General features: G+C 32.2%; 1 protein-coding gene across 1 annotated transcript in view; it reads right to left on the bottom strand.

Moving 5' to 3' along the window:
* Nucleotides 1–6,486: 6,486 nt before the first annotated feature.
* Nucleotides 6,487–27,913, bottom strand: part of LOC129939174 (zinc finger protein rotund-like) — a 73,149-nt gene continuing 51,722 nt past the window's right edge. The window contains exons 6-8 of the mRNA XM_056047078.1: nt 12,222–12,760; nt 11,839–12,113; nt 6,487–10,184 (exon numbers count right to left, since the gene is read on the bottom strand). Of these exons, the coding sequence (XP_055903053.1) occupies nt 9,868–10,184; nt 11,839–12,113; nt 12,222–12,760 (1,131 nt within the window). The 3' untranslated portion in view covers nt 6,487–9,867. The remainder of the gene's footprint in view (nt 10,185–11,838; nt 12,114–12,221; nt 12,761–27,913) is intronic.

Below are 27,913 nucleotides of genomic sequence, written 5' to 3'. Positions count from 1 at the left end.
GACAAGAAAGATTCAGAGTCCACGATTCAGTTAAGTCCAAAATATATTGAACCTGAATATCAAACTGATGAAGAAAAGCTCTTATTTGAAACTGAGAAAAAAAAAATAAGGATACCACAAAGAAACGTAAACGTAGTCCCGAGACTCGTTCAAGAAATCAGAAAATCTCTAAAACCGAAAATAACAAAGAGTTGATTACAGGAACTAAAGTGATAGCTGTTGCTAAATCAATATCTCACGCTAAAGGCAGCAAAAAAATTACACCAGCACCAATTATGATCTCAGGATTTGCAATTTTTGGAGATCTTAAGAAAATAATAGAAAAATGTTCTAAAAAAGCTTGCAAATACACGTCGTACATCAAAGACAACTGGAAAGTCACAGTCAAAGAAGCTGATGAGTATAGATCTGTCACTGAAGAACTGAGCAAACACCAAATACAATGGCACTCATATGAGAACAAAGCTACAAGGTCAATAAAAGTAGTAGCCAGAGGTCTTCATTCCTCGTGCTCTCCCGAGGAAGTAGTAGAAGATCTTGTACAAAAAGGCTTCTAAGCCCTTGATGCAGTCAATCTATTTAATAATGAGACAATTAAAAACTCCTCTGGAGAATCAATGACAAGTAAGAGGTTACTGCCTTTATTCATGCTTACTTTTGACTGCAAACAAAGTCTCGAAGAGATTTATAAAGTAAGATCAATCTTGGGCATAGCTGTTAAAATTGAACCACTCCGAAAATCTAAAGTTGTTCTGCAGTGTAAACGTTGCCAAGCTTTTGGTCATATCCAAAAATAATGCAACCGAGAGTTTGCTTGTGTAAAGTGCAAAGGAAAATATGCAACTAAAAATTGTCCTATGAGCAAAGATCAGAAAGTACAATGTGTAAACTGCAATTGTAATCACCCGGCAAGCTATAGAGGCTGCCAAGTTGTCAAAAAATTCCATGAGTTCAGTAGCAGAAATACATCTGCTAGAGACAAACCCAGAAAAACAGTAAATACTGATTTAACTGCTGAAAACAATACTAAGAAGGAACCACCTAAAAAGGCTGTTCAAAGTAAAAGCGATGAAAAGAAAACCTATTACAGATTGTTAAAAATATGCGGAAGAATGAAGAGACTTCCATTAAAGAAATGCTACAACTTATTCTTAAAAGAATTGATAAACAGGATTTGAATATCAAACTGCTAAGCGAAAAAGTGGCTCTTAAAAAACAATGATGGACAGAACACTTAAAATCGCTACATGGAATGCAAACGGTCTTATACAACACTCATCCAAATACAAAATCTTTTTAGATCTAGAACATATCGATATTTGCCTGGTATCCGAAACTCATTTCTCCAATGGGCAAAGTCTAGATAATGTAATAGAAAACTATTCATGTTACCACGCTCCACATCCAGCTGACAAGGCAAGACATGGATCGGCGATTCTTATAAAAGAAAGCTTAAAAAATGATGAAGTAGCGCTCCCCGACAGAAGATGACTATACAGATCTATTTAATCTTCTTGGGCATAACTTTCTTGTTGGCGGAGACTTCAATGCGAAACAAAAGGCAAAAGACTTTTCCAAGCAGGCCGTAAATACAATTGCGAATTCTATTCCTCCAAAGCTTGTAAATAAGAAAACAAACTGGAATGATTTTAGAGAAAGGCTTTTAAGTTTTATAAATTTAAGATCTCCCATGGATACAATTGAGCAAATTGACCATGGAGTGGAACAATTTATTGCTGATTTACAAATTCAAAAATGATTCACTCAGGAAATATTATAATTAATATTAATAAAATTTTTAACATTGTAAAATATTGAAAGATTGAAAATAATCATTTCCATATATACGAATTATTGAAACTAAAATTGATAATCCTAGTACTCCTTCACAAACTCTAAATGTTATAAAAACTATACTAAAATAACTTTCATAATTTAATATATTTAAATAAATAAATAATAAATAAAATAAAGATAGAACAATATATTCTAATCTTAATAACATTGATAATAAATGCTTACGATTAGAAATAAAAATAAAAATACCTATTATTATAAAAAAAGGAATTTAACGACTGATGCTTCAACCGATTTTTCGCTATGGAAAGCAGCCAAGCGCCTGAAAAGACCGCATCTACAAAACTCGCCCTTGAAATCTCAAGATGGAAAATGGATCGGTAACCCGAAAGAAAAAGCTAAAATTTTCGCTGAACATCTTGCGAATGTTTTTAAGCCATACTCATCAAACGCGGCTAAAAATAACTTACAGTTTGTTGATAAGATAGATGAAAGTGAAATACCAATTGTTAGACTTAAAGAAATAAAAATTATGTGTTTACATTAACTACCAAATAAAAAATCACCAGGTTACGATCTAATTACTGCTCAGTTTATGAAAGAAATGCCATTGAAAGCCTTCATAAAACTCCAATATATAATAAATGCATGCCTTAAGCACCGGTATGTTCCGCACCAATAGAAAATTGCTGAAGTAATTGTCATACCAAAGCAATGTAAACTACCTACAGAAGTGACGGCATACAGACCAATATTTATATATATATATATAAACTGCTTCTGAAGAGACTTAGCAAAATCATAGAAGAAAGAAGGTTAATCTCAAACCATCAGTTTGGCTTTAGAAATAAACATTCCACGATAGACCAAGTTCATAGAATATCGGATGTAATAGAAAAAGCATTAGAAGAAAAGTATGCTCAGCTATTTTCTTAGATGTTGCTCAAGCTTTTGACAAGGTTTGGCATGAGGGACTTGAGTACAAACTGCAAAGGGATCTTCCCAAGCAGTACTTTGAAATATTAAAATCGTACATCTTAGACCGATTGTTTAGAGTAAGGTACGATCAAGAATACTCGGAATTGAAGAAAATAGCAACCGGTGTACCACAAGGAAGTGTCCTAGGTCCTACTCTGTATTTACTATACACAAGGGATATTCCAGTTGGCAATCACAACATGATGGCTACTTTTGCAGATGATACCGCAATTTTGGTACCCGACATGTGTCTCTAAGACAGCAGTAAAACTACAAAATGCCGTCGGCGCAGTGAGAGCTTGGACCGAAAAATGGCGTATCAAACTCAATGAAACAAAATCTTCACATATAAACTTTACAAATAAAAAGATAAACAATATTCCAATAATCAATAATAATCAAGCTGTACCTTACGCCAATACGGCCAAATACCTTGGAATGACTTTGGATGCAAAGCTTAAGTGGAAAGAGCACATCAAAAAGAAAAGAGAAGAACTCAACTTGAAATATAGAAAAATGTACTGGTTGCTTGGTAACAACTCTGATTTATTAATCCAAAACAAAATAATGCTGTATAATCAAGTACTAAAGCCTGTTTGGACCTATGGAATCCAATTATGGGGCTGTACAAAGAAAAAAAATACCGAAATCATCCAAAAATTCCAAAACAAAGTCCTTCGTGGAATAGTTAATGCACCTTGGTACATAAGAAATACCGATCTACATCGTAACTTACAAATAGAAATGGTTGCAGAAGTTGTTAAAAAATCCGCTGTATCGCACAACCGGAGACTGCAAAGTCATACTAATTCTGAAACGGAGTCCGTCTTGAATATAAGAAACCATGTTCGAAGATTAAGAAGAACCAAGCCTCATGAGCTTATGGTCTAAAAAAAAAACATGGGAAAGTATTAAAAGTTTAAACTTCCCCAAAAGTGATTGTACAAAATTAAGAGGGAAAAATCGGAAGTCGATCCTTCAAGATTGGTCCTGATGAAGAGGTGGTTTTAGTGGTTAAGAGTCCCACACTACTTGGTGTCGAATACTGCTAAGTGACTTTTGAAGATTTCCTCCTGTAAAAAAAAAAAATAAGGGTCGCCACTAAATGCGTTTATTCTTCCTGTAAAAAATATTCAGATTGTAATTAATCTTATTGCATTTATCTTAAGGTGCAAATAAAGCTGTAACATGTTCAAAAATGTAAAACAAAAATTTTACAGAAAGCTATAACCAGCTCCTTTACTGTGAAAGTTTTGATGCACTCTCTACGATGTAGCTAGTCTTGGCATACCTGTCAATTGGTAGCTAGTGACTTTCAGAACTACTTTTTTGTATTTGTATCCATTTCTTATTTCCGTTCAAATTAAAAACAAGAAGATTTGTTTTCTATCTATAGCACAAGAGTTTATTGTAAATTCCTACAAATCGGGGCCAATACAAATTTTAAGGTTATCATTTTCCAAAGGCCAATCTTTGACTTTGAATTATTTGAGTGAATTGAAAGTCCATAAATTCATTGTTAGCTCCTAACCAACCTAAGAAGGCAAAAGGTTCACAAGAAATAATGAACCATACATTTATAAATTTTTAAAGAAAGTGAGTCAACAGTCCATACTTAAGTGAATAAAATAAATAAATAAATTGGGTGGCGCAGCAGTCCGTTTGAGAACTAGGGCCTATTGACTGACAACTCTCAACCATTCCTTTGTGCGAGTACTGTTGTCAGGGATAGAAGGGACCTATAGTTTTAAGCCGAATCCGAATGGCAAATTTGGGAAAGCACTTTTCATGAGAAGAATTACTCTTGGAGAATTTGGCAATTCCTCGCAAGAGGCAGTACCCGTGAATTGCATCTACGTCAAATCCAAGCGCACTTTAGTGGGTTATAAGCTACATGTTTGGAAGGTACTTTATTGACATTAAAAAAAACGTTATGTGTCAAAATTATTCATTTATAACTGAATCAGGTTATCAGACTATTGTCCCGTTTACTATCTCGCATAATTCATCAATGGGGACGAATTGCTCTACAATTAAAATTTTACAAGATTACTACGTCCAAATAGTGTAAAATTGTAAAGCAAGTATCCTCCAACTGGATTTTCCAATAGAGATTTCATAACTTTTTTTTAAATAAAAGACAAACCGCTTGAGATATTTCAAAAACTTTAATATCGCCTTGAAGTACCACAAAACATTTATAAACGGAACTTAACTTTTTTTTATATTGCCACCGCTGCCAGTTTGCAGCGGTCGATTTGTTGGACCCACTTTGCGATGACTCAGCCACAACTTTTTTTTTCAAATTCGTCAATTTATTGGCAATGATAGTTCTCATTGTTAGCTTCAAAGAAAATTGCCTAGAGGCGTTAAATTACACGAACAGAGTGGGCAGTCGATTGGCTCATTTCTTGAGAAGATTACTTGTCAAACTAACTCAATCAATTTTAACGTGTGCTGTGTGTCTTATGGCTGATCCTTTTGAAACCACTTGTCATCCATGCCCATATTTTCCAACTTAGACTAAAAAAAACCGGTAATTATGGCGCGATAACAATGGTCTTTCACAGTAATGTGACAATCGTTATCGTCGACGATCGAATATAGCCTTAGAACGCTGCTGGTACAAAAACTGCAGTTATTTTTACGTGAGACATATGTACATGTAGAACTATATGTTAAGTTTTGCTTTCGTGAAAAATTTTGAACTCGAGATTCTAATCAAACATGACATTACGATTATACAGAAGTCGAAAAAGTGGGTCCTCTGATTCCGCCCATAATACCCAAAGCATTGGGTCGACTGACTTCGAATTTAAAAACCATAACGCTCCGAATTGACGGTGACAGTCGTTCCATCGTAGTATTCGTAGAAGTAAGGTCCAATCACACCTCCATACTAAAGAGCGCACCATATTTTGACTTTTTGTGGATGTAATGGCCTCTCTTCAGTTACTTGAAGATTCTCAGAACCCTAAATACGACAATTTTGCTTATTAACATACCCACCAAGTGAACAATGAGTTTCGTCGCTGAAGACAAATTTTCAGTTTTGTGAAAACTGGAGCATTGGATGTAGGTGTAGATTCAAATGCAAAATACGCCATTACGTGCTGCAAGACCTAATTCCTGAGAACGCCGAGGAATCGACACATTCGAGTTTCCGACAACACTTTCACTTACAGTACTGATATTTTCAATTGTAAGAGCGAAACGATGATGCAAAAGCCTTACAATATCATAACTAATGAAGTCTCTTCAAATTGTTTCACAATTATTTGTGGGACGATTGTGTAAACCATAATCTACTGTTAAAGCACGATATGTGGCTGTTTCACAGATGTCGAATTCTAGAGCTTGAACTGTTCAAACCGCAAAATGGATAACACTTTATAATTTGCAGACGTTGCTCGATCATGTACTTTAACCAAGATACAAATTTTGATTTTACTGAATAAATTAAAAATGACAATTCGATGATTAGTGTAAGGGTGCGTTCATAAATTAAATTCAAAGCTGTCAAGTCTCACTTAGATCAGAAGGGAATGGTTATGAAATATTGAACTCAAAATACTTCTGTAAATGTCTGGAAAAGCTTTTATTTTCCAAATTTTGACTTTTACTTTTATAACTTCACTGAGGCTAATTTTGACAGTTAGTCTTGTGTGTTCTGTTCTTGGAAGAGAAAATAAAAACTGCACAATCCAAATGTACATTAGATATTAAATGTATTTTATGCTTCATCAATACAACATATTAATTTGCTTTTGATATTTTTGTTTTCTTTTGCAAGTTTATATATATATTTTTGTTTTTACATGAATTGACACAAAATTTAAAAAAACAAACAAAATACTTTACTTAAAATAGGTGCATAACACATGCTTCCAACTTATTTTATTATAATGTTTTTTTTCTTTTATTTAAATTTATTTAAAAGTTGACATTTACACTTAGATTCAGCTTATACAGTAAATTAATCTACTTATGTCAAGTGAATATAATATATTATATCGTAAGTATCCTATCTATAATTAGTGTTTTTTGTTTTCTTTTTTATTTTTGTATATTAAAGTTAATGAAAAACTTTTAAATATTACATAGGATTTTTTTACTGTGCTTCCACACATTATTTTAAAATCTTTTTATTTCTTTCTTTTATTTCAATTAAATTTCGTTCATATCAAATCCACAAAGATATGCTAAATACAAACACAAAGTGCTTTCGTTTTTTTTGTTTTTATTTAATTCACATAATTAATTCATTAGTTTTGAGTTCCTTAGACTTTGAGTTCATATTCAGTCTTTACAAAGAAAAGTTTTAACTCCTCATATAGATATTTACAATAAAGATTTTTAAATAGTTTTTTATTTGTATTTGTTTTAATATTAAAATTTGAATATTTTATATAATTATTTTATTTAACAGTACTTATACAATTTACATTTTCTTGGATTTTGTTAAAAACTCTTTCCATAAAATCATGTTCTGATAATAATGAAGGGTTTTAATTTCTTCTAGGTGGAGAGTACTTTTTTAAAGGCTCAATATCAATAAGAAATAAAAAAGGAATTGTGGAACTTGAATTATAGTAGATTTTGTTTTTTAAATAAAATATTATCACAGTTTAAGGGACTGTTAATAAGTTATATTTTTAATATTTTTAAATTAGAAATGTGGTCAAAAAACTTTAAAGATTGATATTTAATAATATATTTAAGCTTGGATAAGAGAGCAACAAGGATATTTTCTATTTTAAAATTAAAAAAAAAAGGATTGGAAAGGTTCTCAAGGTTAAAAGATGAGGTTTTATGAACCTGTACTTATGCCACAAAAGACCCGAATTCAACATTAAAAAAAAACTAAACTCCTAAAAGTCAAAATGTTATAACTTTACTGTAACCCTCTCCTCGCCAGTAAAACATCTTTCTGAAGAAAAGCTATTTAAGAAAATATTTTCAATAGCATGTGCTTAAAAATAAGGACGGTGTTGGACAAATTCTTGCCAATTTGTAAATATTTTAACAAAGTATTTAAACATTTTTTCAGGTTAAGATAATTTCTGAAAAAATGGTAGGTAAATTTGACAGGAAAGTCCTGCAATTTTGGGAGCCAAAATAGTCTCTTTGAATAGTCTTTTCATCCTAAGGTTTTTAAATTAAAAACAGAGCTCTTTCGTTTAGGTAAAATAAATATCTATTGTACAAGTTTATGAGCCAAAACTTTTGTAATTGGTTTCATAAAGAACAAATCCATATAGCAAAAGGTTTTTAAGCAAAATGTCAAAACATTCGGCCATTTTGACGGTAGATTGACGGATCAAGATAATGAAATATAAAAACATCAGTTTTTTAGTTTTGTTCCCCATGAGATTGTTGAACATTAAAAAAAACTGAATTTGGTATCTGTTTTTTGAAAAATTTGTGGTAGTGAACACTTTCAAATATGCCCCGTATATTTGTCGAATCTGATATTTGAATTTGGGTGTTTTCATTAGCGTCTGATTAACCGGCAAACGGCAGATAACCATGTCCGTATTCTTAAGTTTATAATTGTATTAATATCTAATCGAAAAAATAAAGAATTTATCTATGTATCTATCTATCTATAATTAACGTCTGCCTAACCTAACCCTCGTTAGGCATGTTCATTAAGTCAGATTTGCGATCGAACAAAACGCAGATATATTGCAGGTCATAAATGACACCAGCTGATTTTGAATCTATATTTTTTTGACATCAGAAACCGAAAAATGAAAATTGAACACCAACTTGAAAAGAAAATTAAATTTTGGAAAAAATAAAACAACTGATTGCGGATGACTGTGATTTTCGAAATGAAAAAAGTAATCTTAAATTGTCATTCTTTAATCCATCCTTCCTTTGATGTTTTGGATACCAATATTGTACTAAAGCAACCATGCACACATTTTGGAGAATTGCTGTGTTCATTAATGCAACATAAAATCAGAAAACAGTCGTTGTAAGGGGTTTTATACTAGATTCTTTTAAGCCATAGAATTGAATAGGACCTTTTCGAGGATGGAAAGCTCGATCTGGATTAAATTAATACCAATTTTAATTCGATTTAAAAAATAAAAAGTTTTATTAGTTTTTCTGATGGTTTTTAAAAAACAGAAACATAGAGCCAATTGTAAATAACTTTAAAGAAGTATAAATATTCCACTTCTGTGGTTTAGTTTACTATAGTTTAACCTATTAACAACAATAAAAGAAGATCTAATTAAAGCCGACTCTAGGTCTAAAAAAAAAAAAATTGCGTATTAAGATTTTTGATAAGACTACATTATGTGGTTGACTTTAGAGCTCTTTTAAAATTGTTATTTCTTTAAAAGAAGAAAATACAAAAATCGGCAAAATTCAAATTCCTTTATTTTTATGGAATGCAAGGAATCAAACAAAAGTGAAATAACATTTGTACATCAATTACTAGGATATTGCTGTCATGGAGATTGGATGGGTGCCATTTAAAAAATCTAAATCCTGCATTGTACTAAATTTGATGCTGTTTTTATTTTCTTCTTATCCTATGAGTGCCTTAAAAAAAATTGCCTATTTATCAACTAAAAAAGTAAAAAATGAAAGGAAAAGAACTTTAGGTACATATTTAACTAAACAAAAGTATTGGACGGTATTTCTAATTACATGTCAATTAAGATAATTGAAATAGAAATAGTAAAACTAAAATCCTTCACTAGAGTTAAGAGAGCCATCTACATCGTAAAATATAAACCACCTCAATTTGCAACCAGAATTTATAACACTGTTAGTCTCCTGTAATGCGAACAATCTGACTGTCTATTAGGGTCACCAAATTAATAACAGAATTTTTAGAAAAATTTAAACAAAATCTCCAACTCCAATTTATTGGTGAAAAAGCCCGTTTTTAAATAACCATTACTTGGACCTTATAGCATTTGATAAGTTTCATCATCCACTCCAATGCAAATGAAATTATATATTATTGGTATAAGAAAAAAATAGAGAAAAATATGCAACAATAAGAAATTTGATCTACTCTGTTATAAGCTCCCCAAGACCATCATTATTCACCTCCCCCTAGAAGTATAGCTATCCTTTATCCTTGCCAGATCCAACACTGACTCCGATTAAATGTTCACCAGCCATAAGTCCGGCCGGTTGATGTGCATAATTACGAATTTGATGCAACGATATCAGCTGATTAGGAAAACTGTTGGCATTATTTTGATTGACATTTTTATTTTGGAAACTTATTGCATCGTATAAATAAGGTCGCTGTGCCATCGGATGATGACTTAATGTATTTAGATGTGGCGTCATCGAATTGATTGGTGTAAATGCTGAATTGCTCGTTGTTTTGGTTATACTTGTGCTATCGTATGGTCCAACGGTAGATGGAGTCGAAACTGTAAGAAAAAAATTAAAAAGACAATAAGGTTAGGTGTTATTTTTTATCAAAGATTTGCAAAAATAAATTATGGAATATAAATATTAAACAAATCTTCATTTTTGCCCCGTTTGTTTAAATATGTCAAAATTTCTAATATGTTATGTGACATTTTAAATGAGTATCCTCGAAAAAAGAGTAAAGAGAATTTCAGTTTATGTTGTGTCATTGGGCAGGTTCAGACAAAATGGGACTTTAATTGCTGTCAACTGCATTTTTTTAATACTAAATAAGACCAAGGCAGCTAATTACTTTTTCAGATGTCATTATTTGGAACACCAGTTTATGCTCTTTTTCTTTCAGAATGTACCAATACCATTATTGTCTAGAAATAAAGCTCCTACACAGGTTAAAAGTTCATCATGAGTTGTGCTTTATATTGCTTAGAAATCGTTCTTTTTCCTGAAGTTGTGAAGTTCAGCTTTCAGTGCAACCTTGACGTAAGTTTTTCTTAAGTTACTTTCCAGTCAAGTGTCCAATAAAGTTGCCTTGATTGAAAGGCGATTTGGCAGCTGCCCAATCAGACACTAGAACCTTGTTTTACCTTCAAGTTCTTTATGTCGACTGAACCTGCTTATTCTCTAAGGTGTTAGCGGTCAGTATTGTGTATTTTGACGTCCTAAGAACTTCTTTTGTATTTTTAAATAAATATGTAGATATCCTGGATAAACATTTTCGTACCGAAGTTTTAAGCTTGAGGCTATAATTATACGGCCAACGCTTTGAACTTCTGATATCCCCAAAAAATGTTTCCGCAAAAGTTCTAAAAAAGTTGATTTTCACACTGCAGATAATGCTGTACCAAAATGCTTTGATTTGAGGCGTTTTTAAATTAACATTATGATGTTTAGTTTAGAAGTTTCGTAGGAAAGTTATCACCTTTTTTTAAAAAGGATGTTTTTTTAGTTTATCAGGTAAAATACTTTCAAAAGGTATTTGAATTTGCTAAAACTTCGTCGTTTTAAATAATAATTAAAACAGTACTTAAATATATGAGGAGTATGAATGTTTTTTCGAATAAAAATTCTACCAGAAACCCAAAACAGTAGAAGGATCTTTCTTGTAGGGAAATATATTCGCCTCAAAAAGACCATATTTTTTTTAAGTATGTGTCAGATCTAAAGCTAAAAATACATTGCTTCAAATAAAATTTGATTTGATAGAAAAAGTTCTCGTAAGGCAAACATGACTGTAATCGCAAGCACTGGTCACTTGCATCATTTTGAAATCATGTTGAAACTTATCTAGGCTCGGCTATTGAGATGACGACCGATTGTCCCAAAATCATGTCATCATGTCCCAATAGCATTGACGCAGACATTACACGGCCAAGGAAAGTTATTACTGTGTTAACTCATTTTTGGTTGAAAAGTACACGAAGTGATATTTTTGGAATAAATTTTGACATTCAAAGAGTCAATATCGTGACTGTTTAATTTAAATGTCAAATAGAAGCTTGAGACTACATCCACTTATGCTATTGTATAATCATCAAGACGTTTTAAAATATATAATTGAAGTAATAACTTTTGACATTGATATAAAATGAGTATTAACAGTGGCACAGTGGTATATTGTTTGATAGAAAAGTTTAATAGAAAATGTTTGCTTACCAATATCTTCTCTTCCATTTTCATTCATCCTATGATGAGATTGCAGATCAGAATGACCATTTGTCTGGGACGGTTGATGTGTATTTATCGGTGGAAATTGATCCAAATGCGAGGGTTGACCCTGTTGGTTTTGTTGCTGGAGGTGCTGATGCTGATGGTGATGCATTACATCCGTGAGATTTGCCGCTGAGTCAGGACTCACCTTAGGCCAATAAGGATGATCTCCCACTGCAACTGGTGGTAGGGACGAAGTATTCAGTCCAATGTTTCTATTTATATTGCCACCATGAGAGGTAGTTGTGCCACCACCACCTCCACCTCCACCACCACCACCACCGCCTCCACCACCGGAAGTTGCACCTGGTGTAGCTCCATTTGATCCAGATGATGATGAAGGCGGTCCACCAGTAATGGGTGGTCGTTTATCAGTTCGCTCAGCATGTTTTTGCATATGTTTGGTCAGATATGTCTCCTGGGTGTAGCTCTTACCGCAGTACTGGCATATGTGGGTCTTAAGGTGTTTAGATTCCTTGTGTTTAGGAATGTGTTCCAGTAGTGAGGGCTCATCGGAGAAGCATTTGTAACATGAATTGCATTTGTATGGTTTGTCAGTCTGGTGGCATCGAGAGTGCGACTGGAGATTGGACAACTGTGAGAAAGCTTTTTGACATCCCGGATGACGGCATTTGTATGGTTTGTCGCCCGTATGTGTACGGATGTGTTGCTGTAGGTGGGACAGTTGGGTGAACTTACGTTGACATATCTCGCAACGATAAGGTTTTATGCCCAAATGTATTCGGGTATGCTGTGAAAGGTATGACGAATTCGCAAAAGCCTTCGAGCATTGTGAGCATTTGTAGGGCTTAGCCTCTCGCATGTGAATTTGCGTGTGTAGTTGGAGATCAGCTTTAGAGCTAAAAATCTGAAACGATAAAACAAAAATCGTATTTAATTTTATTTGTATGTATAATTGTATTTATGTAAAGCCGTTTAATATAAAAAAAATCATTTTCGTCTATGTATTACGAAAGTTTTATATAATAATATAATATCAACAAATATTACAAAACCTGAATTTTACACTAGAGCGTATACGAAATTGTTTACCATTTTTAGTTTATTTATCAATTTTCAGTAGTTTTTACCTCTCAAATGTCAAAGAGACAACAGCTTTAAAAATTACTCCATATAGCAGGCTATTTAAAATGAAACCTCGTCTTGGAAAACACTTGATTAGCCCTTTATTTATAAATTATATACATTTTTTTCTTTTTAATGTTTCAAAATTTTTGACAATAAGCACAGAAAATATGATTGGTCCACAAAATGAAGTTTTTTGTTCTGTATTGCGGCTTATACTATATTTCTTCAAGGAAATTTGATGTCCTGTTAAAGAAAACAATATCGTTCTTAAACAAAACAATATTGTTCTTAGATGTAAAAATCTTCCGTGAGGAAAATCGTATGCTTTTCAACTGGTATCAAAAACCAACAGCATCTGGAAGACTAGTTAATTTCCGATCAAACCAATCAGTATTATTATCAATACTGTACAATACAAAATAAGTGATGTACAATTCCACGTCGTCAACTAGAAAAAAGTCATCAAAGTCTTGGTTCTACCATAATTCGAAGGCTCCTTTTAAAACACAAAATGCAAATTCCACGAGAAAATATTGATAAACTCGTAAGAACGCATCACAAAACCGTCCCAACTTTATCCGACAACTTCAAAAAATCGATTTCCAAAATATTGACAGAGGCCTTGCTTTCAAATCAAACAAAACACTTGACCAATGTAATGTGTAAAAAATTCTGAGAACACACCCCTGACCAGTCACAGCATTTAAAGCGGTCATTCTCCAAACTTTGAAGACGTGGAAGTTCTACAGACAAAGAAACATGTTTAGAAACGATACACTTTAGAAACATTACATATTCCAACATGAACCGAAAATAAGACATACGAAACACTCTGCTGTATATTGCTCTCTTTTTTCTTCTTAAATTTAATTTGTGTTTTATTTAATTTAGACTTAACTTAATTGTTCGAAGTGCTAATTAAATTCATCGTTTTATTTTTAATTTATATTAATTAGTTAATATTAATTTTGTTTTTAATAATATAATTCCCCTGAAGAAGGCAGCAATTCCTGCTGAAACGTTGGGAAAGTTAATGTAACTTAATTGTTTCATTGCAAAAATTACAGCGACCAAAAAAGACGACGGAAAACTATATTTCCACTAATCACACTAAATCCTCTTCCTCCTGGCCATTTCAAGCGTCGTCAATGGTTAGAATGGAGCCAAGAAATGGCTAGAGTGGAAGATGAGCACATTTTTCGGCTCAGTGGATTCGTCAATAAGCAGAAATGTCGCATTTGGGCGAATAATAAAAGAGTGATTGTAGAAAAACAAACAAAAAAGAATGACGTTTGGTGCGGTTCATGGGCTGGCAGCATCAACAAGCCGTATTTTTTTAGAAATTATGCCTGTCAGTTATAGCAAATGATGTTAGCTATCGTAAGGTTATAAAAAATTTTGTATGGCCCGAATTGGAAGATATTTTTGTTGGCAACATATGCTGCTTCTCACTCACTTCTCACTGCTGCCAATTAAACAATGTTTCTTTTTTAGCGACATATGCAATGGCAGTACTATCTCACGTTTTGGCAATATCATTTCGCTGCCAAGATCATGCGATTTAACACCTTTGGACAATTCAAGAGCTAAGGATGAGATAATTCGCACATTAATGTCATAGAACATCAATTATGCCTAAGAGTCATCGCAAATTTGGAACATCACTTTTAGGTGTGCAGACGAGGTCAGTCGGTATTTTGTTGCATAAATAAATTGAACAATGCTAAATAATAATAAAAATAAATGACAATAATTTTCTAAATAATTTGTGTTGTGTTCAAAATCAACATCGGTCCTTAAAACTTAACCACCCTATATATACAGTTTAAGTCATCTTAGTAGCTCACTTACGTTTTCGTTATTCTCATTATTTATGAGATCACTTATGCGTATTATGTTTACTCTTTCTAATGAAGCATTGCAAAATCGTAAAATTAAGGCCTTTATTTTTTTTAAATTCGTTTAAGAATTAAATTGTAGGTGATGACTGCTAGTCCCAAATCCGATGTCAGGATTATTTTTAAATCCGATGTCAGCATTATTTTTAGATGTTTTATCAGTAATGCTTCAGCGTTCTTTAAGGTTTACGTAAGACATGTTCAGTGCTTTCAACATACTTTCAAAAATAAAATATTCTGAACATTTTGAAAAGGAATATTATAGAATCGGAAAATATTGACTTATGAATTCACATAACCTCAAAAAGGATATGAGTTTTTTTTTATAAAGGATTTTATAATATAAGGCGTTGTATCTCAAAAAAATGAAGTGATAGATTAATTTTAAACTAAAGCTGTGAAACAACTTAAAAAAAAGTAACAATTGATTGCCAGCTACATAATCTTGTTAACCAATGTAACCTTTACAATGAATTAAAAAAAAACATGAAAACTTGAGGTTTAAAGTTTTTGATCTGTATAGTGATATAAAGTCTTAAAAAGAATTTTTCATAAAATAAACGATATTTTGTTGGACAAACTTTCATATAATGTTTTTTTTAAATATATGAGCAACTTATTTTGAAATGAAAAGTTATTATATCTTATATCTTGAAAAGAAAAAATCAGTGGACCAAAGTCTAATTTTTATAAGTTGATTTTTCTCTTATGAAATATTTATTTCGGTTCGTTCAATGCTAACGAGATCAATGCCTTTGAATAAATGCTTAAAAACTAATAAATATCTAATTTTAATCCGAAGTGTTTTAAAACATTTGTTTTGAAAATTAAAATGGTCATTTTTTAAATGTATTGAATATTTAAATTAATTACCCGTGTTTTGTTGGAAAATCTATCAATAGTAAAGTAGGATTTTACACGAGTAACAAAAAAAAAGTTAAAGAAGAATCGTACTACGGATGGGTTTTTGACATTTATAGGAGTCTTGAATGGATCTTATGTGACTTCGTTCTCAAATGTTGGTAAGATTGATATTGCATTTTGGCGTTTTTCTTTCTTAGTTCAGGGTAGAGCTCGACCTGTCAAAAAATAATTGTGTTTCTTTTTGAGCTCTGATCGTTCGGAGCTTCAAATTCGTGTTTTTTTTAGTTCTGAACATGTTCAGAGCGCGCTCTGTGAGTTCAATAAAATAATAGAATAAACGGAGTAAAACTCTGAACAAAAACACTCTATATGAAGATATAAACCCTCGGTAGACACCTTGGTTTGCCTACAAGCTTAACCGGAAATCAGCTTTATAAACTTATTCTTAGTATGCGTGTAATTTCTCCTCTTGTTTATGAAATTTCCCCAAAAAACTTAGTAGTTGATTCTATGTATGCGTGAATGCACGTCAATTTTTTTAGTTGAATTCGTCCACATTACAAATACAACAATGTAAACAAATGGGTTTTGGAGGGCGATACGTACGAAGGATTTATATCTTCATATAGAGTGCTTTTGATGCTGAACACAAACAATTTGCTGTTTGAAAGCCGGGAAATTAAAAGAAATCATCGTCTAAACAATAAAAATGGCGGAAGAGGCTGGTCGCTCTAGTGCAGAAGGAAAGATAATTTAAGAAAAAACTATTTGCAAGTAGCATTTTTATGAATCAAATTTATTTCAGGCTTCAAATGGACCAACGCTATGACTGTTTTTTCAATTAATTTGATTAAAGAAAATTATGAACGCCTTCAAACAGACGACATTTCAAATCTAAATAGTTTAGTGCTCTAGTTGTTTCACAATTAAATCAGAGAGCTCTGAACATACTCTGCTCAGAACTCTACTCTACTCTATCTACTCTGTTCGCTCAGAATCTGCTCAGTGCTCAGCTCTGAACTAAAAAAAAACGGCATTTGTATCTCAATGGCTGTGTTCGTTGAGTAGGTTTGCATTTGGAATCATGTGTTTTCGATTGGCGAAAAAAAATCAATCGGTTATTGTTGATATTATTTAGTTTTGTTAGTGAAAATGGACGAACTGGGCTTATTTTGCAAGAGAAAACAATAACAAAGATAATTAAGTTTTGCTGTTTCCACCAAATGTATAAACCTCAGTTTAAATTAAATAAATGCTTTTCCACCACACAGAAAGGTTTAAAAATGATTAAGTTTGGCAGCACTTTATAAAATGCAAATATAGTTTCGATATATTCGATGTGTGAAGTACAAGTAAGATAGTTTGATTCGTTCTAATTCGTAATTTGATTAAAATAAAAATATGTTTTTTGTTCACAAATATGCAAATAAACAGACCATAATGTATTATCTGTAAAACCAACTCCTCCATACAGGTTTTTCTTCACAAATTTTGACTCGACACCGATCCCTGAAGGGATTCGAGTAGTATCAAGCTCATTTGAACTCTAGTCAGGTACATAAAGAATTGATGCAAACTTCAAGCTCGCTTCAACACCCATATGTTAATGTAGTAGTCTACGAACAAACCCCCTCCTTGAAGAAATTGTTAAATGAACTTTTTTTTATAGAATCTCAATTTCCAGTGTTTTCTTACCATTTCTTCTGTAAAATTGTCCATTTGATTAGTTTTAGTAAGTTTTTTCGCTAAGTTAATTTTAACTTTCACAAAACTTTCTTCTATTTGTGGGTGTTTTTTTTTTAATATTATTCTGACAGATCATCTTTCAGTTGTACCAATTTCTAAATACAAAAATCTGGCTACTGCGGATCGTTTTGTTGGCAATTTATCACTGTACTTTATATGGAATTCCAAAAATGAATGTCATTGTAAGAATCCGATTTGAAAAAAATTTAAGTTTCTCATTTCTTAAAGTTTTAAGGTCCCTTCAACATTATGTAAGTAAATGGTTCTGGATAGATTATTCGTGTATTTTCAATAAACTAAGTGAAATCCTTGTAATCAAGTATAACAATGTAGTTTGGTTTCGTTTTCCAACTGGTAAACTTACCCAGTGTTTCTCATAATATCATGAATACCTTATCTATCAATATTTTACTAGAGTTAAGATCACAGAACGGATGTTTTAATTTGTAACAATTTGCTAAATCCATATAACATCTGTCATTATCCTAAAAAAGCCGTGTCTTGCTTATTTTACGTAAAATAGCTGATTGTTGGTTTATAATAATTTATTTATAATAATTTATTTATAAGCAAACAGCTTTGATTTTAGTTGGATTTATTTCACGGCACCGTTTTGAGTAAGTGCCTTTGTTCTTTGTATGTCAATCTTTATGTATCTAAGATAACACCTAATACTTAACTAACTTGCCCGAATCATAATAGTGTTAGTATAAAGAATGTTTTAATGAAGTTTTCAAAAACACTTACTTAAGGTCGGTTTTTCACTCATCCTCAAATAGTTTTTGTTTTTAATGTTTTTGGAATTTTTAAATAACAATAAAGAATGGTCAATTGTCACACATGCGTGGGCCCAGAATGCTTAGGCCTATGAGCTTTGTGCTAAATAAAATCTTATGTTTTGCTTAATACACTTTTTATTAATATTTTCAAAACTGGCTTACAAGATTTCGAGATGTTTGAGATTAACATTGGAGTAGTAAAAGTAAAAAAATCGTTTTATCAGCTTATATATAGACTTCATTAAAACGATATTGGTACCGAATCACAAAATATTTTCTAGATTGTTACATGCTAATATCTCGAAATAATCAGTAAGAACTTATCCTTCGTTTGTAGCATTGATTGGGAAACCGAATTTAAAAATATTAACAATGTATATTAAGCAAATATCTTCTTTCATTTGCTATTAATCTCATGGGTGTATGCACTGTGCTCAAAAATGGACATTGTCCTTTGCGGAAAATTAATTTTTAGCAAACAAAAAAATGTATTGACATCTCCCATTTCACTAAAAAATAATGAATATTATAAGATTCAAATCGGACCTTATTTTCAGTCCAATAATTAAAATTATATCTTTGACTTAAAGTTGATTGTTTATATCAAATCTTTTCTTTGTTCTTAAGCATTCTACACATGATCTCAAATCTAAAGATAAACCCATTTGAACTCCTGCAGAGACGGTCTTAAACCAAATAAATCAGTCAGTTGAATTATTCTTAAAATACGATATTTTGCATATGAAGAAATAGTTTGACTGCAAAATTTAGTTTTGGTAACTAAATTTTTAGTCGAAAACCCGTTTTATCAATTTTAGTAGCATTTCTTGAAAATTTGTATCCCTTTTACATATAACAAATACAATGATTGAAATTAATTTTAAGACAACATTTTCTATTATTCACGAGATATCGAGAACCGATCAATTTTTACCAATTTTGCGTACTATTTTTTCTAGATTTTAATTTTTTTATCAACAAACTGTCTGCTGGATTTTTATACAAAAGTCAGTGAATGTCGAAAATAATATTTTTCGTGAGATAAAATTATTTTGAAGTCAATATTTTAAATGTTTGAATAGATATTTGAGTCGGAAGTAATTTTTACTAAGCTAAAGTATTGTTTTTAAATAGGTTTTTATTTTTTGTAAAAAAAACTGTCAATTCGATTTTTTTCAAATTTTAACAGAATGTTGAAAACAATATTTTTGATAAGACAAAATTAATTTAAAGCTACAATCTAAAGCTTTGAACAAAATTTGAGTTGAAAATCAATTCTTTCAACTTTTAATAATATTTTTTTTTTATAAAAAAAATACTGTTAATTCGATTGTTCTCAAAATGTTAGGTTAGGTTAGGTTAAGGTGGCTGCGGATTAAAAATCCACACACTTAGGCCAATAGAAAGGCCCATTCTAATACCACGTGAATCTAGAAAATTACTTCTTACTAGTCGAACCATTTTGAGCTTTTTATAAAGAAGAAGATATTTGATATCCTTTTTAGCTAGTTCACTGGGATTATCAAAAGAGTAGTCCCCCAGATGAAGTTTGCGTCTGAGTGAAAGAGCAGGGCAAGTGCATAGGAGATGAGAGATTGTTTCCTCTTCTTCTTCGTCCATACAGCTCCTACAGAAGTCATTTGAGGCTACACCAAGTCGTATTGCGTGTCTGCCTATAAGACAGCGTCCCGTAAGGACATCTATTAGGGAGCTAATATGAAGTCTGCTTTGAGATAACAAGTCTTTAGAGCGCTTTAGGTCCAGTGAAGGTCATATGAGTTTTGTGGCTGCGCATGTTGGTAAGTTGTGCCACTGTTTGTTGTTGTTGTGCTGTTTCTTTTAGCAGAAGTTTACATGTAGCTATCGGTATACCTATCTTCTCCCTTTCAGGTCAAATAGGTATGACGGTTCCATTTTTAGCGAGTTCATCGGCTCTACAATTACCTGTGATGTCTCTGTGGCCCGGCACCCAACAGAGGTGAATGTTAAATTGCTGCGCCATCTCCATAAGGGACGATCGACAATCGAGGGCCGTTAAAAATTTGGTTGAGAATCGTCAATGGATTTGATAGCAGCCTGACTGTCAGAGAAGATGCCGATATCAGAAGTTGATATCACGTTTTGCTTAGCCAGGAGAGAACCTCTTTGATCGCTAAAATTTCCGCTTGAAATACGCTACAATGATTAGGGAGGCGGAATGAGATACTTAGATTAAGCTTTTCTGAGTACACATCACTACCAACTCCCTCATTTGTCTTGGATCCATCTGTATAAAAAATGAATACTTTTGTTATCCAGGAGTTTTTTGTCTTCCCATTCATCTCAGGATGGAATGGATACCTGAAAGTTTTTTCCAAATAGGGGTTTAGGAATAGTGTAGTCTATGTACTTTGGTATAAAACCAAAGAGGTTCAAAATGATGGAGTGCCCCACATTGTTGTTGGTCCATTGGGATGAGGCGTCGAGTCTTATCGCTGTACTCGCTGCCACTTGTTTACTGTTACGAGATGTCAAAAAAGTAATTCTTCGTTGCATAAAATAATTTGTGTTCCTAAAATATTCGAGGTGACAAACTTTGTTTTCAGTTTTTTGATTTATGAAAAAAACCGTTAGTTTGATTTTTACCAAAAATGTATTTCTTTGGTATCACGTTACAACATATAATATACAATTTAGTTCAAGTCTGTAGAGCTATTGGTTCGTGAGATATTAAGGGTAACCCACATTTATACCATTTTTTAAATTGCTATGGTAAAAAAAACCCTAACTCCATTTCTTTGACAGTCCTTTCTGCATTATTATTATCGGTGTTACAACATTTATTTGGAGACGATATCTCTACTGGTTTTTGAACTATGGACGACGAAAAAAACTTCCCGAACGCACGTACACATGCACGCAAAGACATCTCTCTAAAAATCATTTATTTTGACTATAGCGATCTTGAAACGTCGATAAATGTCAAAATTTTTCCACAAATCGGACCGATTTAATAAAATATGTATGAGTTTTTTATCAACAGAATGCTGAGTTTTACTTTTCAAATGTTAGAGCGATGATTATGGTGAAAATTACTGATCATAATCGTTTTTCAAGTTTTTAAAAAAACAGCAGAAACCATATTCTGTGTAACTTTTTATTCTTAATGACAGATTGCTATAAATATTCGACTGCAGAACAAAGACGAAAATAATTTCAAACGTGCGATTGTTCGAGACAAATTATAAAAAGAGTTTATTAAAGGCAAATTACTTTTTAAACAACAATAAGTTTGTAAGAACTCACACTCACTTAAAACTAAACACAAATTGTTTAACAAATACTAGTAAGTTTCTTAAACCCAAAATGTTGGTTTTTTAAAATTTCAATGGCTTCTGGCCTCAAAACCTTTAAAATTGGATTTTAAGTAAAGTAAAGTTAATTAAAAATGTATATGACTAACAAATACATCATTCGCAATAAAATTACTTCAGATAAAAGGTTATGGAGATTGTGCTTTTATTCGTGTATCGATATCAATGTTTGAGTTCTTTTATATTTAGACGTTGCGTTGGTACTTTTTATTTCTTCTTGAAACTCGAAGGATGTGTTCAACGAGTTGTTACCAACATACAAAACACTATAACGCCGTTTTAGAACTTAATATGAACTCTTATATTTCGACAATTTTATTTTTAAATATATATATTTCAACTAATGTTTGCTAAATAAATAGATTGTTTGTTTTTAAAGTTAACGAGTTAACTTTTATTTAATCCTTTTCTTAATGTTTCATTTTTGTATAGTCCTACCAAATTGCTAGGTAACCCTGAATCAACGGTAGTGCGTTTATGGTTCAGAATAAAACTGAAAAGAATCTTGGCAAACCTTAAAAAAAATTCTTAGCATAAAACTGATCTTTCAATGGTTTTATGTGTCGATACATTGTTGTTATTTTGCGAAAAGAAAGTTTGAAGAACTGTAGCAACAACCACAATCTATGAACTAATTCCTTGAGTTCTTAGATAGATTTTTATTTTCGGTATTTAGATATACATTTGGTTAGCTGCCGCACAGTTTACACACAGAGATTTGATATGCTATAATAATATCTTTCTACTGAATAAGTATTTTAATTTAATAAAGTTTACAAAAAAAAATAAAGAATTTACTTTGAAGGAAAGTACAAATAAAACCTTCAATACAAAATAAAAAAAAATCAGGTACATTTGGACTCGAATTAAAAATTCAACTTCAAAACTATAATAATGAACAATGTAAGTATGAATTACGTTAGTGAATAATAATAATAAATTAATTTATAAAAGTATATTAGTACTTTGATAGTAAATAGATGAATAGATAAACGTTTTTATATGAGATATAAAAAAACGACAAAACAAATGAGTAAATAACTAAATAAATAAACTAATAATATGTAAAATAAATAAACGTATAAATATGAACGAGATACATGAATGAATCAACATATAAATAAATATGTATAGAAAAGAAAAATAAAAAGTTACAACAATAAATAAATAAGTAAATAAATAAATAAATAAAAAATAAATAAATAAATAAATAAGTACACGGAAACATGTAAACATATGAGGATCTTATAATAAAAAGTAAATAATATCAAAAATATGGTTAAGAAAACAATTGATTAATTAATGGATTGTCAGGAATTTCACAATTTCGCAAAAATGAATTAATAAGTTTAACTATTCTTTCAGAGAACATTTCAAAATTTGCTCTTGCATGTAAGTCCAGTGTAGAATGGTATCGAGAAAGATTAAGCATCATTTTAAGTAACTTGTTCTGTGAAATTTGAAGTTTTTTAAGATGACATTTGGAACAATTTCCCCACACTTGGCATCCATATAAGGAAGGATTGCTTGGAATATTACCTTGTGAATGACTTTCTATTTATGAAAAGATATAGCATATTGATTGCTATGCTTACTTTGCGCAGCGTTTGAAGAATATGTTCCTTAAATGTAAGTTTTTGGTCTAGATAAACACCTAAATATTTCACACTCGAGTCCCATTTGACATTAACACCATTAACAATAATCTGATTACTGGGGCGATAGCAAGACTTTCTTTTTCGGCTGAAAAAGATAGCTTGTAATTTCTCAGTATTCAGCTTAATTTTCCACTTTTGACAATAATGCATCATCAGTTCAAGTGCATGTTGTAAATTTGTCTCAATGTTGGGACTAAATTCATGCGATGAAAAGATGCCAGTATCATCAGCGAATATGGCTATTTCGCATTCTTTCAGTTTGGGTTAGAGAGAAAACTTTGAATAATTTTGACCAGATACATGGGAAAGCCAAAATGTACCATCTTGTGGACAATCCTATCATGCCACACTGAGTCAAAAGCCTTTTTTATATCTAGTAAAACAAGGCCAGTTGATTTACCTAGAGAACGATTTTTCTTGACATGTTCACATACTCGTAAAATTTGATGAGAAGTGCTGCGATGCATCCTAAATCCAAATTGTTCATTTGGAAAAATATGTAAGTTTTCAACAATTTGCAAAATTTCATATTTAACAATTTTTTCCAATATTTTACTTAGACAACTAAGCAAACGTATCGGTCGATAGCTATTAGAAAGCTTTGCAGGTTTCATAGGTTTAGGAATTGATATGACTTTTGCGTTTTTCCATGTCATTGGGAAATACTGCATTTTAAGGCATGCATTTATTAAAAAGGTAAGATATAAAGGCCTGCTTTAGGTAGATTTTTTATGTAAATGTTTTTAGTTTTGTCTAGTCCATCAGATTTCCTAGATTTAAGGTTGGAAACTACATGTTCCAAATCCTGCCTATTTACAAACTGATCCCTAGGATTATCGATTGTTTTGTGAGTTTATAATGCTCAATGTTTGACTCACAAGATTTTGAAATGTGACATCACTAAGGTGTTGTGACACGGTATGATTGTTCAGAAATGATGAGGCCAATAAATTAACTTTATTTGAGTCTTGATAAACCACTTCGTTTTCATTTCCAAATTTGGAATTCGTCTATTTTTGTTTTTTATAATTTTGATTATATTCCAAACACGCTTTTCATTTTTTTCCAATTAAATTAATTTATCGTTCCAATTTCTATTTCTGTGTGTTTAACAATTTCTTAATTAATCTTTTTTTTATATAATTTAGTTTGATCACGATATTCTGATCGATAACGTTGCCATTGCCTGTTAAAGTAATTTCCGTGACGTATTAATTCCAGAATGTGTTTAGGCATTTTAGCAAAGAAAGGTTTTTTAGACTTTTTTGGTATGCATGATTGTACCGTGTCAAGAATTTGATTAGAGAAAGTATTGACATGCATATCAATATCTTCTCTTTATCACACTCTATCTAAATCTGTAGAGACTGTTCTAAGTTTAGATTTAATTTCTGATCAAAAACGGCACCAACTAGCATTTTTAAGATCCAAAAAGTATTCTTCTCTTTGCTCAACCAATTCATTCATCTTGCATAGAACTGGAGTGTGATCAGAACTTAAATCATTGATTGTCTCAGGCTGATTAAAAGGTGTATTTGTTACGAATAAATCCAGAATAGATGGAATTCCCCTTGACCCAGACGGACAATAGGTAGGACTAAACGGAAACAACGTGGAATACGGATACAAGCACGACATACTTTTATTTCATTCAGCTTTAATTTATAAAATAGAAAACATATTTACATATACAATTTTTTCAGCAATTTCGATGATAATATTAGCAATCAAACTTAAGTTGTTTCCGAAATCTTCAGCAATTCCACTTTCAAAAGAAGAATCACAAACAAATTGAGGCAACATTTCTATTTATTTATATGAAACAAACGGCCATCCCCGAAGAGCTTCACCATTTTATATTATATTTTATATTATTATAAGGCCTCAATTTGGGTTATTCCTTTATGATATTTTATTAGTTTCCTGTTGACTCAACGGGAGAAAAAACATTTTTTAAACAAATAATTTTCTTTTTAAACACTATTCGAGCTCTAACCTATTTGCATACGAAAAACTCTTAGGTAAATAAGATATCTTTTAGCTTTGTGAAATATTGCTCAAAATAATTTCGCATGCATAAACAACCCATTGACTTGTGTAAAAACATTTCTGAATGAAAAATGAGAGTTCTGAGACAGTAACAAACTTTAAAAAAGTTAAGTAACTGCTACAAAACAATTCCCCATGAATTAGGACATATTCTCAGCGCTTATTTTGATCTAGGTAAAAAATGCCATTCAACTTCTATTAAATTAACATGTAATGACTTCTGTTATAAAAACATTACGGTTGCAACGTAGTTTAAAGCGTTCGGATTTACATCCGGTTTTTCAATAGGTAGCTACCTTGAATTTAATTTTTAATTAGACATCAAACTGTTATTATAAATTTATTCTAATATTTAAGGAGTGTCCAAAATATCGCTGCCGTTCAGGCGTGCGTTGCAAACGATTCAAATCCGTCAATTTCACTGCATTCTTAAGAACATTACTCAAACCACATTATGACGTATTTTATGTAAGGATCTTGGTTTATACCTATACAAAAACAAGGCGACTTCATGATGACTCGTGATTAACCTGAGGAAAATAAACCAAGATTATTGAATTGAAATTCGAAAAAAATCACTTTTAGTGACGAAGCTCTTTTTTGATTCTATGGGTTCGTCAAGAATCAAAATGTGCATTATTGTTCAGCTAAAAATCCAGACTTAATTCATTGTATAACCACGTTATCCACAAAAAATTACTGTTTGGCGTGGTTCTATAGACGATAACGATCGTCACGTTACTGTGAATAACCGCGTTCTCGCTTTGATTACCGATTATTTTCGGCCTGGAGGTCAAGTGGTTGCAAAAAAAAGGGTACCAGATCATACCTTACAATGGGTTTATTGAAGAGAAAGTTTGATGAGTATGTTATATGTAAACAAAATTGGCCGCCGGCTACATCAGGTCATTGGTTTATGCCAACAGAGCCAAAATTGATAAATAGCAGTCGCTTCGACCGAAATGTGTGTTCGAGTCATTTAAAAATTTGTCCTATGAATCGACAGCGGTGCTTTTATGAAAGAAGTCGAGTTCCATTTGGACATTTTTTTATTGCACTTCAAGTCGATAGTTAAGTTTTTAAATGGTTTGCGTTTAATGAAAACAAAAATTGTGAAAACCTTATGGATCATTATTCTATATAGTTTTTCAAGCTTTCAAGGAAATCGATTTAATTTTTCACTTATGCAACACTAGCTGTTTATATAATTAAAAAAACCGCACTGAGTTGTTCTCTGAATAATTCCATAAACACTTCGACAAAGGTAGAACTTACCTTGGAATCTTTAAGATCATGTCCATGCGGTGAATTTGAACTTGATGCCGTATGGTGATGTTGCTGCTGCTGATGACTTTGCGATACTCTCTGGCTATTGCTATTTCCGTGACAAACTGCATGATGAAGCGTTGGCGGTCGACCCTTTCGTGTAGTCCGCTGTTGCTGCTGCTGCTGTTGTTGTTGTTGCTGTTGCTGTTGTGGCTGCTGAGCGTCTTGTCCACCGCCGTTAACACATCTCATATGTAAGTTCTCTCCATTTTGTACATTCATCATACCACCACCGCCCATACCGTCCGCCGAACCATTCCCCACCAATCCTCCACCACTGCCGCCGGCATTTGAACCCATTATAATATCATTGTGTAACAAATCCTTCGAATCATCAATGCATCCCGCATTGTTTGGCTTATGATGGTGATCCGCCAAAGAAGATGTCGTCGTCGTCGTCGATCTATGAATATCGTAATGCATTCTATTTTCCACGTTGTTATTACTACCACCAGTTCCACTCCCAATCACTGTACCCCCACCATTTCCTCCACCACTACCGCCAGTATGCCCAGATCCCGCCGACAATGCCACATTATTCTGATGGCTATTATAGGCCAACACCGAATTCCTTAAGTCGGTCGTATTCGAGAAAACACTCAACGGACCCAGCGTCACTCGCTCATTCAGACTATTCCTCAGCTGATCTATTGACCTATGCACCACATGACTATATTCTCCATTTGGTATTTCGCCAATCAATGGAGAATTATGGTGATAATCAAGCCCACCACCGATAGGACGGTATTCAAGAAGTCTACCTTCCATTTAATAATAACAAAAAAATAAAACCAAAGAAACAAAAACTTACAACTTAAAAAAATAAACACTTAAAACCGTCTGAACCGCAAAAAGTCCAATGAAAAACGTAAACAAACCAACAAGCACTTGTATAAAACAAGTAGGTATTTGTGTATATCCTTGCGGAGGGATATCCTAGATTTCACTTTGTTTTTGCATTTTTTTTGTTGTTGTTATTCTATATTTTCTTTTTTCTTTATTTCACAATTCAGTCACAAAAAATGTTTCCTTCTTCTCTACCCACACATCTTTTTGTTTTCATTTACACACATATACACTCATTCATATTGTACTATGCGAGGAGGCAAGTATAACGTAAATAAGGAATGAATCTGATTTTCTTTAGTTACGAGTCCTTAAGTCGGAAATCTTCGGGAAACTCATGAAAATCCGACGACGACCATCCGTCTTCACCCACCGTCGCGTCGCTGTCGTCGTCGTCGTAGCCGTAGTCGTGG

Source organism: Eupeodes corollae, chromosome 1 (assembly GCF_945859685.1).
Source record: "Eupeodes corollae chromosome 1, idEupCoro1.1, whole genome shotgun sequence".
NCBI lineage: Eukaryota > Metazoa > Arthropoda > Insecta > Diptera > Syrphidae > Eupeodes > Eupeodes corollae.
This window is presented reverse-complemented; position numbering and strand designations above follow the sequence as displayed.